General features: G+C 36.0%; 1 protein-coding gene across 1 annotated transcript; it reads right to left on the bottom strand.

Annotated features, from left to right (window-relative positions):
* Nucleotides 1–8,757: 8,757 nt before the first annotated feature.
* Nucleotides 8,758–16,877, bottom strand: LOC115429355 (sialic acid synthase-like). Its single transcript, XM_030148707.1, has 6 exons — nt 16,716–16,877; nt 13,895–14,110; nt 13,713–13,812; nt 13,065–13,219; nt 9,626–9,892; nt 8,758–9,519 (listed from the first exon to the last, which is right to left on the bottom strand). Exons 1-6 carry the CDS (start codon nt 16,845–16,847, stop codon nt 9,319–9,321), a joined length of 1,071 nt encoding a protein of 356 aa, XP_030004567.1. The 5' UTR covers nt 16,848–16,877; the 3' UTR covers nt 8,758–9,318.
* Between the last annotated feature and the right edge of the window lie 380 nt (nt 16,878–17,257).

The following is a 17,257-nucleotide window of genomic DNA, read 5'->3' as shown; positions in this document are numbered from 1 at the left end:
CCTGCTTGTTTGGTTCTGACCTGGTTCGTACATTAACTTCTGATTCTGCCTATTCCCTGATTACCTCAGCCTCCAACGTGTTACCTTGTGTTTCGACCCTCGCCTGGACTTTGACCGTGAGTAGCCTTTCCCTCATGTCCCGTTGCCTCCTGAATTGCCCTCCTGTGTATGACCTGGCTTGTTTTTTGACTACCCTCTGTTTTACCCTAGTCGGGGTGCAGTCGGGATTCCTCTGGCTTGGCCGTGCTGTCCATCCGCATTCCCCGCTCACAGCCCGGACGAAGAGTCCAGAAGCACACGCCTTCACAGACGTGTTAACAATTCTGTGCTGTGTTTTTCCTACTGTGATTGTGTTTAATAAACACTCTCAATTGGTCATCTGCGTTCTGGTCTTGCATTTGGGTTCAGCCTTTGTACTAGCTCCATTACAGAGAGGGGTCCTGACCAGATGCCCACATCCCCTTAACTGGTTCCTCTTGATGTGGAGGAGCAGTGGGTCTACTCTGAGCCCCTCAGACATCAGAAAGACTTAAATGTTTCTTTGTTGTATCTGTGTTATAACAGTACAGTGTGATTATTGCTGCTGACTGATCAATGGTGACATTTTGGATGTGAAGGTTCTAAAAGGCTAATCGTTGACAAGAGCAGGATATACTGTATGGCCTGGTATGTGTTACAATTGTACAGTTGTATCAACATATTTATATTCTGTAATTTAATTCAAGTACAGTTCATATATTGAATTTACAAAATGAATTTACAAATGTACTGAAAGAACAGAGTAAAATGTGTGTGTAGTTATTATTGATATATTGTCTAAGTGTAGGCAGCTTTTTTTCTTTCTTTTTTAAAATTTCTTGTCTTGTAAAAGGATAGCTAAATAAATCTGTATAAACTTGCTGATGGTTTGATCATCAGCAAATGTTCAATTTTAATATTCTCCAGTGCATGATTGTTGAGGTACACTGAATTACTTCAGCTCTGAAACTTACTGATCACACAGATTTAGTTTGGAGAAGATAACTATGTATTTGCAATAAAACATATGTGAAATCAGTGAATATAAGTTGATGTAATTATGGTCTTTTTTCACAGATGAACAATATTTCCTTCCAGCAGTTTAGATCATTCCAGTTTTCCAAACTGTCAACCTGGCCATTAATCTCAGCACAATGTTCTCCTCCACAAAATACACAATTATCCGGCTGTCCAGGTTTCCAGTACCTATAGAACAGATAGACAAACTGTAACTGTGCTTTCAAAGGATGAAAATATGAAGCTAAACATATACAGCCCTCTGCATATATACTGAAGAAGGTACAGATGTCACCATAAATTACATTAGATAATCTTCATCCCGTATCTTTGCTTTGTTAAGTCTGCATTAACCCATAAAGACCCAAACATCCACCATCAACCAAAACCATCTACTCATGTAAAATCTTTAATACCTGTTGATCAATTAATCCTATTAATGCAAGTAAATAATTGATGTAAAATACAGTTTGCCATCTTTTCATGGTTATCAGATATGACCCATTTGGATGTTCAGAGGGTCCGTAGAGAACATGGAAACACCATCATCTTCTACAACATTGATTCACCAGATTGACGACAGTGGATGGACACACTTGGTTTATGTTCAGTTAATGATAGATTTTGCTGAAAAAGTCAGTTTTTCTTCAGCTTTCTCTGTTTCTGATATAATCATATAATTTATGCTGAGCTTATATGAACATCTATATGATCAGTAAATTAAATGTAGGGAAACACCAGATTTTTACTGAAGAAACGCAAAATAAAGACAATAATATTACAATAAATGCTGATAAATCACTTAAGAAAGGGTAAATATAAAGAAAAAGTCATTTGAAAACTGCCACAAAAGTAGCACTGGGTCTTTATGGGTTAAACGTTGGTTTAATAAGAGGGTCTCAGCATTTGCATATATTTAATATAGCACTAACAAACTTTGAAACTAGAGAGTGTCTTACGTTTTGGTAACTATGTCTCCATTTATCCATTGCCAGACATCGTTCTCTTCGTCAGTCAGACCAATCCACATTGCAGGCCTGTTCAATGAGCTGATGAATCTCTGCATTAAAAATTCAGTTAGAAAATCAGTCATTTATTTAGCTTTTTTATTTACCAGTACTGTTTATGGATTGTATATGGATTGTTTTCTTTGTTATCTGAGTAGGAGACAGTCTTAGTCAACACCAAGCCACACTTCCCTTTTTACCCAGCCTACTTTCCCCTTTTGACTAATCATTACAGTCAACGTAGCAGGAAGGAACTAAAGAACAATAGATGCAAATACAGGTGTTTGTGGTTTAAAAAAAAAAAAAAATCCACCAAGATTAACTCACTTGTTCTTCTTCAGTAGATATGATAGCGAGTGTTGCATTCAGCTTTTCACAGGCTGCTTTGCTGTCAGTCCAGTCTTTTTCTGAGTTGGAAATAAAATACCAACTGTTGCTGAACCTCCACTCCCCATTAGGACAAAGAAATATCTCTATTTGACAAAAAAAAAAGAAAAAAAAAAAAAAAGAATAACAGTCACACTAAAGATAAATACACGTACCTGTCCTAATCTGTTATCCCCTTCATGCCTAAAATTATATACAAGTTTATTTAATAAAAAACTATTTATGTTTTTGCTTTCAAGCAGACGATAAACTACGTGAAGATTGTTAATTCAACTATAGCACATAAAGTACATAGAAATTTGCATATGATGAAAATTCATGACAACAGGCATAATGGTCACTAGTAATGAAAAAGTCATAAAACAGAATTTCTGTCTCAGGAAATAGAGGTGATTTTCTTGATGCCACAAAATTATTTTCAGCATCCTGACTGGGTACATATGGAATATGCCCAAAGCGGCATTAGAGGATTACATACTCTATCTCAGCTGATTCTGTAATGGAAATGGTTTGATGCAAATATATAAGTCAACATTAAATGGCTATTGTCTTTGTATATCCTGTTGTGTGAGTGTTCTTTGTGTCTAGAAGATGATATTCTTGTCTTAAGCTGTCATTCCGTATGCTAAACGGTATCCTGTTTGTGACCTGTTGTGGTTACTCTTGTGTCTAATGCATGCAGTAAACGCCTGACATAGCAACATTTGGGCATAAAAGTGTTTTCATTTCGGACGTTTGTCAGAGAACTCTCCTCACACTCTGACTCTCCTTGGTTGTTGTATGAACTCTTACCTGTGCACAAATAAGGCCTTGAAAAAAACAAAGTATTTCATCTTCAAGCACCCCATCTCAGAGTGATTGATGGTGATTTTTGGTCTGAAATTCCCACAATAATATATAAGATTATATATCAGCGGAAAGGAAAACTCTTTACTCACTGAGAAGCTTCTTGTGTAACTCATTTGTCTCTTTAGTCAGGTTGGTGTTAATGGCCTGCAACTGGTCTCTGTCAATGGTCAGGTTGGTTTTCTCATCTTCTAACAGTCTGCTCCACTCGGTCAGGTTGTGATTCAACCTTTCCAAATCTCTGTAGCTTTCCTGCAGCTCAATTCTTAGATTTTTCTCTGCCCTCCAGTCGACTATAACTTGAATGAACACCATCGCAGGAAGCCATCATGAAGAGAAGAGAAGGATCAAATATTTACACCATGCATCATACTTTATGTTTGGGCTCAATATTTCCATTGGTTGGATGAAGATTGAAAACTTACTGATGCTCATTAAGACAATGACAGTAACAAGGAGGAGAAAACACAGCAGTCCCAAGAGCAGTAAAGCACTTTGACATAGTTTCTCTGCTCTGAATTCACATCGACAGGATTAACTATGAATATAAATGAACAGACGATAATTATTAAAAATAGTATTCAGTTTCTGTTACATACTCAAATATGAAAATGAGCTTAAAAACACATTATTTAACTGTATAAGCCGTTACACAGGTGTATATACATACTCTGCTGTTGGTCCTCAGTGGTGTCCTCTACTGTCAGAGGTGACTTCCCTCTGCCCAGAAGTTGTCATAAATCTTCACACTATCAACATCATCCTTTATATTCTTGTCACTCTCTTCTTCGTTGTCTGCTTCATTTTCTTGAAACCTAACTTTCTTGCTGAGGTCTGGTTTGGCATAGATATCCTCAGACATCACAGTAGGTCAACTTTTCTCTCTGTGTGTAGTTAAAATGGAAGGTCCTGTGTCTTGACTTTCTTATAACTATGCAGTACATCTGCCAGTTCTGTAGAGGGAGGGAAGTGTGAGATTTAATGGTCTCAAAAAGGGAAGAAAAGAAATGACTAAGCAGAACTATAAAGGTGGCCGTGGCTCAGGAGGTAGAGTGGGCCATCCAATAAGGGTCCTCAGGCTAGACATTTCACCCTCCTTACCTCCAGTGCTGCTACTCACACTGGTGTATGAATGCGTATGAATGTTTGATGGTGGTCAGAGGGACCATAGGTGCAAACTGGCAGCCACACTTCCGCCAGTCTGTCCCAGGGCAGCTGTGGTCACATATGTAGTTTACCACCACTAGAGTGTGAATGCGTGACTGAATGAATAATGGATTGTGCTGGAAAAATCTGTCAATAGAGAACACAAAAGTCAAAGCTGGTCTTACATGTGAGTTTTATTCACCCCTTGCAAGGAGGACCCCTCTCTAACAAAAGCACAAAGCTAACGTGTAGATGGAAAAGGGGTAAGAAGCACAGGTAGTGAGGTTTTATACACACTAGATATGGCATGACAGACATGACTCTTACAGAAAAGAGGGCAAAGTTAACCCTTCCATGCATGAATTATGAGAACCTTAGTCAATTTTTTCTTGAGTGTTTTTATTCTTCTTTAGGCATGAAAAAAACAATGCAAATGTTTTTTTTATGAGCCTATTTTTCATGGGGTTACAAAAATGTCCACTCAGCTGGACACCATGCGTTTAATTTTTGAAGCCAAGAAACGTGTATTTAAAACTCATCATCAGAAAGTGATATACTGTGTGAAAACCATGAAATAAAAACATTTTTAATGCTAATTGCTACATCGCTAACGGTTTCTTACATTTGATCATACTCTAAATATTAGTTATTATTCATTTCATGGAGATAATATCCTCCTAAGACTCAGGAATTTGACAGTTTTAGGTTTTTTACATTTAAAAAAAAATGTCGTTATTGGAAACTGCATAATGCAACAGTTTTTTCAGATACATTTTAAAAATAATTTTTATTTATTGATTGATTTTTTAATGGAATGTCCTTTGTAATGCACAGCGTTTTTTAAAGTTAAACTGTCAAACTTTTGTCCCATACAGAGGACAAAATGCATTGCTGGGTTTCAGGAGGATATGCAAAAAAAAAAAAAAAAAAAAAAAAAAATTCAGAAAACTGTTAATTACAGTCTAATAACAATTAGCAACTGATTTACACTGAAAAATGTTACTACAGATCAGGTTTATCATGAGCAGCAACGTTACAATAATTGTCTGAATGTCAGTGTGTGAGATGATACATAAGTGTCCATTGTGCTGGCTGATATGGAACTAAAACAACAAAACCCATGAATATACAAGAGAACAGCTGGAGAAGAACTGTCCACTGGAGACACCACTACGCACGAAAGGGTTAAAGTCAGCTGACAAGTGGTCAAAACATCATAGAGCCATCATGAGCTAGACAGGAGACACTCAGGATCCCTCTACTTAGCATGTAGCAAGAGACAAACCACTCCATGTCCTTGTACCGTACGATGGTTCAAAAGTGTACTGTTTTTAGCCTCACTCCACTGGCTGCCCATACATTTTAGGATCCATTTTAAAAATCTTTTATTTACTTTTAAATCCCTAAATGGCCTCGCCCCGCCCCGCCTCGCCCTACCTCTCTGAGCTGCTGCAGCTTTATATACCCCCCTGCTCTCTCAGGTCAGCTGACCAACTGCTGCTGAGTGTACCAAAAACTGCGCACAAGTTCAGGGGTGAGCGTGCCTTTGCTGCAGCAGCTCCTAAATCAAGGGTGTCGAACTCATTTTAGTTCAGGGGCCACATGCAGCCTAATATGATCTGAAGTGGGCCGGACCAGTAAAATAATATAAATAATAGGATAAGAACTGATAAATAATGTCAACTCCAATGTTTTCTCTACGTTTGTGAGTGAAAAAACTAAAATTCCATGATGAAAATATTTACATTTACAAGCTGTAATTTAACATAACATGAACAACCTGAAAATTCTTTTTTAAAAAAAGTGCAATTTTAACTATATTATGCCTTAGTTTATCACTTATACATGTGCATCACAACTTACAGATCACATTGGATCTACAAATACACAAAACATTTAATAAGAGGCAGAATATTATTAAAATTTCACATACTTCTCATAAGACACTTCAGGTTGTTCATATTTGTTCAGGTTATTCACGTTGTTTGTAAAAGGCTAATCTGTAAATGTAAACATTTTGGTGTAATTTTCCTTTTCTTAAACTAAAACAAAGTTTTCAGCAGTTTTCATTATTTATAGGTTATTATGATGGTATTTTATTGGTCTGATCCACTTTAAACTGAATTTACCTAAAATGATTTTAACATCCTTGATTGGTAATATGTTCAGTGTAAATTTTGCATTTCACATATTCATCCCATGGGCCAGATTGGATTGTTTGGCAGGCCGGTTTTGGCCCTAGGCCACATGTTTGACACCTGTGTCCTAAACTATGGAACCATCTGCCTCTCCATATCAGACAGGCCTCCTCTCTGTCTGTTTTTAAAGCCCCTCTTAAAACCCATCTTTTCTCCTTGGCTTTTGAAACCATGTGAGATGTTTGAAGGTACTATCTTTATTCTATTGTTTTTATTTGGTAGTGGTTTATTGTTCTTATTTATCTATTTTATTTATTTATTTATTTTGTTGTTTTTAATTGTATGGCTTTTTAATCTATCTTGTATTTTATTCTTTTATCTGGGTTTTATTTATTCTTCTGTATAGCACTTTTTCCTTTTTGTACAGTTTCTATGTCTTTAAATCTATTCTGTATTTTATTCTTCTATTTTGGTTTTAATTATTCTTCTGTTCAGCATTTTGGTCCACTGCAGTTGTTTTAAAGTGCTTTATAAAATAAAGTTGGATTGAATTGGATTGGATACTGTGCTATTAGATATGGATAGTGTAGGATGCTCTTTGCCATGTGTCAGCGTGATCACAGAGAGAATAGAAAAGGTTTAAAGTAAGAGGCACACAAGTTATATAATGATATGAATATACCTAGTCAGATAGGAATCACACAAATGTCAGATATGATTGGCCTAAGTGACCTGTGTTTGACAGTTACATAAGTGACATAATTTTGCCACTACAGGATCCACTGTACACGCCTTGAGTATGCGTTCGTAGAAAAGCGCTATATAAACCTAATCCATTATCATTATAATTACGGTCATCTCATTGCTTTTTACTGTACACTGTTGGCTGACTTCCTCTAAACTCTCACTCTATTTGCTGTAACTTACTCCATCAATCATTAACTGATTATGGAAGTGACTAGTGCACTGACATCAGACCACTCCTGTTAAGTTCATTTCTGAATAATTAACATATCAGTGACATGTAACAAACCAGTTCAGAATTGGCTACTGGTGACTAATAGATCTAAAATATGCGACAGACCTACCTTATGTAAAAATTTTCAATTAAAATGTACTGTAATTTTAGAGTTATGGTGCAGACCAACAAATATATCTGAGAGTAGTGATTTGTGATGAAAACAAAAGGAACCAGTATCAACTGTATGGGGATGGTATATCTGTGAAAGAAAATAAAATAGTTATTCATGTGCCACTGTCAAAGGGGTTTTCGTTGAAGCCATACAGACATTGTCAGGTGGTTTGTGTGATACTCACAGGGTTGAAATACCACTTAGTTCCTCCAAGATGTGGTGTGAGAAAAGACCTGCCAACTATATGTCATCTTACTGTATATCATATCACATAAATGATTCAGTCAGATGACGTTTGTCTGAGAATGAGAATGAATGAGAAAGAGTTTTATTCATCTCTAAAGTGAAATGTGTCCTCTTTCCAGCAGGTGGCGAAATGTTGATGCCTCGGTTAACATGTTTTAATTAAATTCAGTTAAATCCTATCATCCAGAATGTATCAGAAGATTATTACTTTCTGAAAATTTCACTCAAATATCTGAATTATAAGTAACTTGAAAATTAAAAATTGGTATTTTTGTGGTGACATGTGGACAGGGCCTTTTAAGCAGCTCACAAATGTTCAAACTCATAAATATCAATATTATTCACAAAATGATGAAAATCTAATACTTGAAACTTAACAATCATCTATACAACCAACAGACTGAATACATTTTCAAATTTTAAGATGTAATTTTTAGCGTCAAATTCGAGCTATGGCTATGGTGTAAAAAGTACAATTGATAAAATCGGTTGTAACTGTTTTTCTACAAGTGGTATTTTTAAAAGGACTACAGTTCCGTAAAATAGAGATCTTTAGCTAAAAAATGAACCCACTTGATAAACGATGTGTGCAAATTTACTTTTTCATGTCGATGTTCACTTTTGCTTGATCGGACCCTGCAGCAACTTCACTTGAAAGCGCAGATTTGTAACTTTCTTACCAATTACTGTTACGTATGTAGAAACCTATGAATAAGCCAGTGACTTGAGCAACAAGGCACAATTGTAAAGAAAAGACCGACATCAAACAAAGTCTTTGACAGAATTTTATTTGGAGACTTTATTGCAGCAGACTTCAGTAGACTCAACATTTTGAAGTATATGTAAACAATTTTCATCCAGTACAAATTAAGAGTGTAGTGAGTCCAGTTTATGATGATGCCAAGATCACCAGTAATGCCACTGACTGGTACCAGTAAACATGAGATTAGTTTTACCTGTGTGCAAACAATAGTGTATAAACAAGAGACAGAGAACCACACTTTGTATGACCAGAGGTTCCAGTTGACATTCAAAATCACATTGACTCAGTGACTCAGTATGCAAAAATATAATGCCAAATAACTTTGGGCCTAGTAAACAGTCTGTGAAAATGTGCATGAAGGCACTTTTCATGAACTTCTAAACGCTTTGGCAAAGTAAACAAAAAAGGAGGAAGTAATTCCCATGATCGTTATGTGATCATGTGCAAACTCAACACACAGTCCAATTGTCTCCATCCATGGCTTCAGAGAGAATCAAAACATCCAAAGCGTTCCTGCATGTGTCAACTTTCCCTCATTCCGAATGACCCCCAGACAAATATGATGAGGTTTCCCATCAATTCTTTTTATTTCTAACCAATTTACCCCATTTCCAGCATCAACACTTGCTGTAGCCCTCCACCATCTCTGGCACAACGCTCTCATCTTCATCTATGTCCTGTGTCACCGACTTTCCAACCAGTTGGAAAATGACCTCAGCTCGGACACCCATGGGCTCAGCCGCCTTCACTGTCAGCATGTCCAGAGTCAGGACAGTTCCTTTAGGGATCTTTACCTTGGCCACCACTGATTTACCAAGCTGGAATAAAAGAACAAGGGCAGTGAGACACCACACAGAGAATGACAAAACAGACTGGAAAACATCACCTTGCTACATTGATGATGACTATTTTGGAATATTTCACCTTGTCATGACATGGCTTCTCACACGGTAACATCTGTTTAATGCCGGTCCCCATCGCTCTCTCTACCAGTCGGATGGATCGGACCAGCTCGGCTAGCTCAGCGGGCTCCAGTGAGGCTGAGTGGTCATTTCCTTTCCACGTTTTGTCCAACGTCACATGGCGCTCCACGACCTTTGCACCCATAGCTACGGCCGCAACTGAAATGCTGATACCAATTTCATGACCAGAATAACCGATGGGAATATCTGGAAACTCCTTCTGATATTCCTGCAGGTGAAAAGAGGGTGTGATTATTGAAAGGGCAGTATTTTGGAATATTCCTGTTCTCTGATCAAATGCCTGTTGTATTTGATATCTCTGCCCCATGTCTGGTTAACCCATAAATACCCAGTGCTACTTTTATGGCAGTTTCCAAATGAATTTTTCTCTCTATTTAACTGTTTTTAAGTGATATATCACAATTTGTTATTATATAATCCTCAATGTATTTTTTGTGTTTTTCAGTGACAGTCAGGTATTTTCCTATATTTAATTCACTGATCAGTGTAGATGTTTATTCATGCTCATAATAAAGTTGAGGCTATCATGTCAGAAACAGAGAAAACTGCAGAAAAAGTGACATTTTCGGCAAATATATCAATAACTGAACATAAACCGAGTGTCTCCATCCACTGTAATTGATTCAACTCCATGAGTTTTACTGGTGAATCAATGTTGTAGAAGATGGCAGTGTTTCCATGGTAATTACAGAGCCTCTGAACGTCCAAATGGGTCATATCTGATGACCATGAAAAGATGACAAACTGTATTTTACACCAGTTATTTACATGAATTGATAGGATTAATGGATCAATACACATTAAACATTTTAGATCAGTAGACGCTTTTGGCCACTGGTGACGGTTTAGGTCTTCATGGGTTAAACCTCTGCCACTGCTGTATGTTTAACACTTCTGCTGTTAGTTGTTTCTTGCCTGCTCTCAACCCATAAAGACCCTGTGCTACTTTTCTGGCAGTCATTATATAATTTTTTCTCTCTATCTAACCTTTCTTAAGTGATTTATCACCATTTATTTTAATATCATCCTTTGTATTTTGCATTTTTCAGTGTAAATCATGTATTGTTCCCTATATGTAATTATCTGATTATGTAGATGTTCATGAAAGCTCAGAGTAAATTCAAAAGTTATCATATCAAAACAGAGACAACTGAAGAAAAAGTGACTTTTTCAGCAAACATATCAATAACTGACCATAAAGTGTCTCCATCCACTGTCATTGATCTAACTCCATGGGTTTTACTGGTGAATCAATGTTGTAGAAGATGACAGTGTTTCCACATTCAATACAGAGCCTCTGAACGTCCAAATGGGTCATATCTAATGACCATGAAAAGATGATAAACTGAATTTTACACCAAACATGTATGGATAGGATTAGTGAATCAACAGGTATTAAACATTTTATATCAGTAGATGATTTTGGTCACCAGTGGATGCTTGGGTCTTTATGGGTTAATGGTGGCACTGAGCCTGTTTATATGCACACTAATACTTCATCATCTGATTTCTGAAATTGTCAGATTATTCAAGTGATCATATAAAGACCATAATCTGATATGCTTTATAATGTTATAATGCTTTATAATATTTATGCTTTATTTAAAAGCAGTGATCTGATCATGAGAAATTGGATTAACACACCTGGATTTCTCCCCAATACTCTGTCTTCATGCATGTATACAGGTTAATCTGATTTATTTGGTTCTTTTATATTTGCGCATGTGTAAAACAAAAGAAATAATAGAAAACGGAAGTGACATAGTCAAACTTGAGCAAAAGACAATAATAAGAAGTGTGAGTCTACTGTCACTACATATGTACATACTCTGAAACAAACCTGATAATGAACTGAAACATCTCCTTACAGTGGACCACAGTATTCTTATATTTTGCCTTAAGCCAAGGTTGGCTATTAAAGGTGTTGCCCTGGACTGGTTTCATTCCTACCTGTTGGACAGAAGTTTTTCTACTTATCCTGATGAGTTTATGTCCATAGTGTCCCTTCCCTGTGGGATGCCACAGGGATCAAATCTCAGGCTCTCCTCTTTTCACTGAACTTGCTCCCCTTAAGTTCTATTTTGAGAAAACATGCCATTTCATTCCATTGTGACTGTCAGCTTTATTTACCAGTGATGAAGAATGAATCATACACTATCCAACTGTCCACTGTTTGAACATCTTAACCCATAAAGACTCAAATATCTAAAGGCAACCACAATCATCTACTGATATAAAAACTAAAATCACTGTTAATCGATTAATCCTATCAATCCATGCAAATATTTGGTGTAAAATGCAGTTTGTTATCATTTCCTGGTCATCAGATGTGACCTATTTGGACGTTCAGAGGCTCTGTAGTGAACGTGGAAACACAGTCATCTTTTACAACATTGATTCACTAGTAAAACTCATGGAGTTCGATCAATGACAGCGGAAGGACACACTTGGTTTAGATCAGTTAAAGAAAAATAAAAAGTCACTTTTTCTGCAGTTTTCTTTATTTTTGATATAATAACCCTCAACTTTAATCTGATCTTTTATGAACATCTGCACGATCAGTGAGTTAAATGTAGGAAAGTACCATATTTTCACTGAAAAAAACACAACATACAGAAGATAATATTACAATAAATGGTGATAAATCATTTAAGGACAGTTAATTATAGAGAAAACAAATCATTTGGGAACTGTCACAAAAGTAACACAGTGTCCTTATGGGTTACTGGCATCGAAGTATTGATGGCACAAAATTTTACAAGATTTTATGATCAGAAAAAGGAAGTTATGGGGTGGTGCACCTGACATTTCCTTTGTTGATATTGGTTCCATGATGCCTTCTGTTAAATCCACTGTTACCAACTTGGGACTGAAAATGGACAAATTCTATACTTGACAAAAAGATCAGCTTTGTTTAAATTCAACAGCATCTTTTAAAATCTGTTTTGTCAAGACTTTGGTTAGAGCCTTCAGCTCATCTAGAATGTTGCTGCTCATTTATTAAATAGAGCATATGGATGTGAGCATATTTCTCCTATTTTGTGCTATAGAATGGATTTTAAAGGCCTCTTGTTCACATATAAACGTCTTATAAATGCTCCCAAACTCAGGAGCACATTGGATTGGAAGGGATTGGAAAACAGTGTTTTGGTTGGTCTTTTTTCCCTGGCTGATTTCTTTCTCTTTGATGTTTATAAGTATAGTGTGGTTAAATTTTTGAAGTTCAGAGCCAATTCTACAAAATATTCTCTTCTCAATATACTCCAGGAACCCTGTATTGTGAATAAAGTTTGTTTCCTGAAAAACTAAATATTCAGCATTTTCATGTGGTTGTATGCTAACATGCTGGTGTAAAAGCAGTTTGTTCTTTTCTTTCTTACTGTGATCACTCTGAGGTTGACGTCTTCAGCTTCTAGAGGGTAGGCACTGGTGCACTGCAGGATGGTGAAGTTCTCATTGTGCTGTTTAACAGTCTGGTAAACTCGACGCATCGTCTCCATGGACTGCATCCCACTGGACACCACCATGGGACGTCCTGACATAATATTTCCAGAATAAATTCGGAGTGATGTAAGAAAAGTTACCAAACAAATCCAATGCCTGAAAAAATACATTTAGGTTCAGTTTATGTTGATGACACAGTTATCGAAACCTGATGCAGTTCCTGAACATCTACATGCTTCTGTGCTTGTAGATAAAGTGGAGGAGATCGTTTTTTAAAATTAGAATGATAATTTTTATTGTAAAATGTATATCATATCATGAAATGATTTTTACTATACAACAGGATTATTTTTCTTGGAAATCAGCAGCTATGATTTATATTGTAATAATTATCTCTCTCTTTTTTTTTTTGTTGTGTTTTTAGACATTCATTTTCAATGTTCCACCTCTAGATTTCTGAAATGTTTTGGCTAGTGTTTTTTCAGCTTCCACTTATAAACAGGCATTTATGTTGTCCTTTTCTTATATTAAATGCATATTGAATCAGGTTTATGCTTCAGCCATAATTCCACATTGACTCTCACCTTTTTTGGCCGTATTTTCCAGATATGGGAAGTTGTTTGCGTCTAGAGATGCCACTTTAAAGAAAGGCACGTTCAGCTCATGGAGGAACTCCACTGCCATCTGAAAGAAAAAGGAAAGCTGAGCCTTTTCTGTTCATTTTAATTTCATCAAACTGTCCGAACAGTATCCTTTATTATCTCACCTCATCCATTCCTGAGGCGGTGAAGAAGATCCCCACCTCTGTGGCATATTTCTGCAGTTCCCTGTACTGCTCATGGCTGAACTCCAGATGGCGCTTGTGTTCACCGTAAGTTTTACCCCAGGAGTGTTTGGAGTTATAAGGACGCTCCAAGGCTTTCTTGTTGAACTTGCACTCTAATTCACTCTTCTGGAATTTGGCACAATCGGCTCCACAGTCCTGTGGAAGTGAAGTGATTCAATGAACCAGGATCAAGTAGTACCATCAAACAAAGCAGAGCTGTTTGCATTTGTGCCTTGAGATAAATATAAAACTCATTGGGATACATTAGGCCACAAGAATCTAGATAATTAATGAAAAGACAGCTTCTGTAAACAGGGGTGAATCTATAGGGGAATAAGGGAGAGAAACTGCCCCCCTACTTTAAGTGCACTTAAAAGTGTACTTAACCCATAAAGACCCAAACATCCAAAACCATACTGATCTAAACTGTTTAATACCTGCTGATCCATTAATCCTATCAATACATGTAAATAATTGGTGTAAAATACAGTTTGTCGTCATTTCATGGTCATCAGATATGACCCGTTTGGACAATCAGAGGCTCCATTATTACCATGGAAACACTGTCATCTTCTGCAACATTGATTCACCAGTAAAACCCATTGAGTTGGATCAATGACAGTGGATGGAGACACTTGGTTTATGTTCAATTAATGATATATTTGCTGAAAAAATCACTTTTTCTTCAGTTTTCTCTGTTTCTGATATAATAAACCTCAACTTTAATCTGAGCTTTAATGAATATCTACATGATCAGTAAGTTAAATAAAAGAAAATACCAAGTTTTCAATGAAAAAAAAAGCAAAATACAGAGGATAATATTGTAATAAATGATGATAAATCACTTAAGAAATGTTAATCCATTTGGGAACTGACACAAAAGTAGTACCCTGTCTTTACGGGTTAAACATTGTGTCCAAAAGCTTCTCAAAGTGTTGAAATATCCAAAAATATTAACAGTGTCTTAATCTTCTATTTCACTACATAAAAGAGGCTATTACCTGCATCACTCATTTTTTTAAGATCAGACCTTTTCTTGTCTTTCTTGAATACTGGAATATTTTCATCTTTCTATTTGTGCAATTACTTTGAAGAGCTGCACAGTTGCCTGTAAAGATGGACTAAAATATTTTCTTCTCATGAAATGATTGTGACAACGTCATTTATTAGTGATATATAAAGGTTAGCTGGGACTCAGTAAGTAATCATTGTACCTGGTTAAATGTGTTGTTAATGTGTTTTATTGTTCATTGTGTGTCATGTTTGTGTTTTATGTTGTTTGGACTTTGTACGGCTGCTGCCTTGGCCACGTCTCCCTTGCAAAAGAGATTCCTAATCTCAATGGGACTTACTGGTTAAAGAAAGGTACAATTAAAATAAATAAGTTAATGATAAATAGGAAAATATATATAGGAATAAAAAGCGGAATGTGTCTGGAAACAAAAATATTACAACTTAACAGGCAACAGTGTATGTTGTAGATCTTACATTGAAGCCATTTATATATATGGAGATTCCCTCGTATCTTCATGCCACCCTGTATAGTCCTATTAAATTTCTAGAACCAACACTGACTGCAAATAATTAGAAATTAAAATGTTAAATGTACTCACAGACATTCCTGTAAATACTAAAATCATTGTTCATTTAAAAAAAAAAAAAAAAAAAAAAAAAAAAAAACTTTTCTATGTCTGAGCATCCTGTAACATGAGGCAATTGACACATAGTAAACACATAAAGTGTAAAAAAAAAATCCTGTTGTTTTTATGGAAAAAAAACTGGCAGCTGTGGTTTCCAGAACAATACTGTAAAAAACACATCCAACTGTAAACATATTTACGGAGTAACATGTAGATTTAACATTTTAAACATGCAGATTTAAATGGTAAATGGACTGCACTTATTTAGCTCATTTTCTCCACCTTCATGGTGTCCAAATCACTTTCCAAATCCACCAGGTCCAACTGGGAACAATTTAGGCTTCAGTGTCTTCCATGTAAACTTGGACACATGGACAGTCGGAGCCAGGATTCGAACCACCAACCCTTTGGTTATTGGACAAGCCGCTCTACCAACTCTACCAACCCATTAATTTACAAATTTAAAATGTTACATTGTTAAATGGTTACTTTTTTTTTTATAACTTATTGTACATATATATATATATATATATATATATATATATATATATATATAAAAGCAAATATGCTGTTATTTCAACATTATGGTCTTGCAATTTAAACAGCACCACATTGTATTTCAATTAACAATTTTATTTTCTAAAAACAATAAAAATACAACATTTCTACATACAAATCTGGTTTTATTCACATACTCTTCCTGTAAAAACTACAGCTATATTTGGTTCAATCGTTAACACAAAAATCTTAAAAAAAAACACAAAAAACAAAAAACAACAACTTTGCATTGTATTGTCACTTACAGTTTTTTTATGTTGCAATTTTACAACTTTTTGGTGTTAATTCTACAGTCATTTTTTACAGTGTAGCAACTCTGCAGAAGTATCATCAAAAATCCTTTATATGGACAGACGAGCCATTGTCTCTTCAGTCTGGAAATTTAATAATGGGAAGCATGATTTACCACCTTTGAGGGAAAAATCTTGCATTTATCTTAAAATTTGCAGCTAATAATAATAATAATAATAATAATAATAATAATAGTAACAGTATACTGGTTGCTCAAAATAGAAATACTCGGATAAAGTCCTGTTTCTCCCCGTTTCCTTTCATTATATTACCTTTGCCATTTTGATCATCTTCTTGGCAATCTCCACGTCTCCCTGGTGGTTTTGTCCAATTTCTGCGATGATGAAGCAGGGGTTGGAACCTCCGATCATTCTGCCAGGACACAGCTCAAACGTTAAAGGCATTTTGATATTAAGTGAAGGAAACGAGACCCTAAAAAAAAAAAAACAACTGAAGAATGACTTTGACTTTGAGTAAGACGTGGACGTGACTACAGATGTGCGGAGTTGTAAAGGAAAATGCAAATGAAATGCTGCAGGTCCAGGATGTTCAGCTAAAAGATCCTCCTCTCTCCGGGGCCGGGTGCACCTACTGGGCCTGCTCTAAACTGAAGGCCAGCTTAAATATTATGCGAAATATTATACTTTGTTATCCAGAATTCTGAAGGCCAGTGAAGATTAAAAAAAAAAAAAAAAAAAAAAAAAAAAAAAAAACCAAAACAAAACAAAAAAAACGGTTTCCTTATTGACATTCAGTCCACCCAAATAGACCCAATAGAAGTTAGTTTTCGCCCCAGACCACTCCCTTAAGAGAT

Source organism: Sphaeramia orbicularis, chromosome 1 (genome assembly GCF_902148855.1).
Source record: "Sphaeramia orbicularis chromosome 1, fSphaOr1.1, whole genome shotgun sequence".
Lineage (NCBI taxonomy): Eukaryota > Metazoa > Chordata > Actinopteri > Kurtiformes > Apogonidae > Sphaeramia > Sphaeramia orbicularis.
This window is presented reverse-complemented; position numbering and strand designations above follow the sequence as displayed.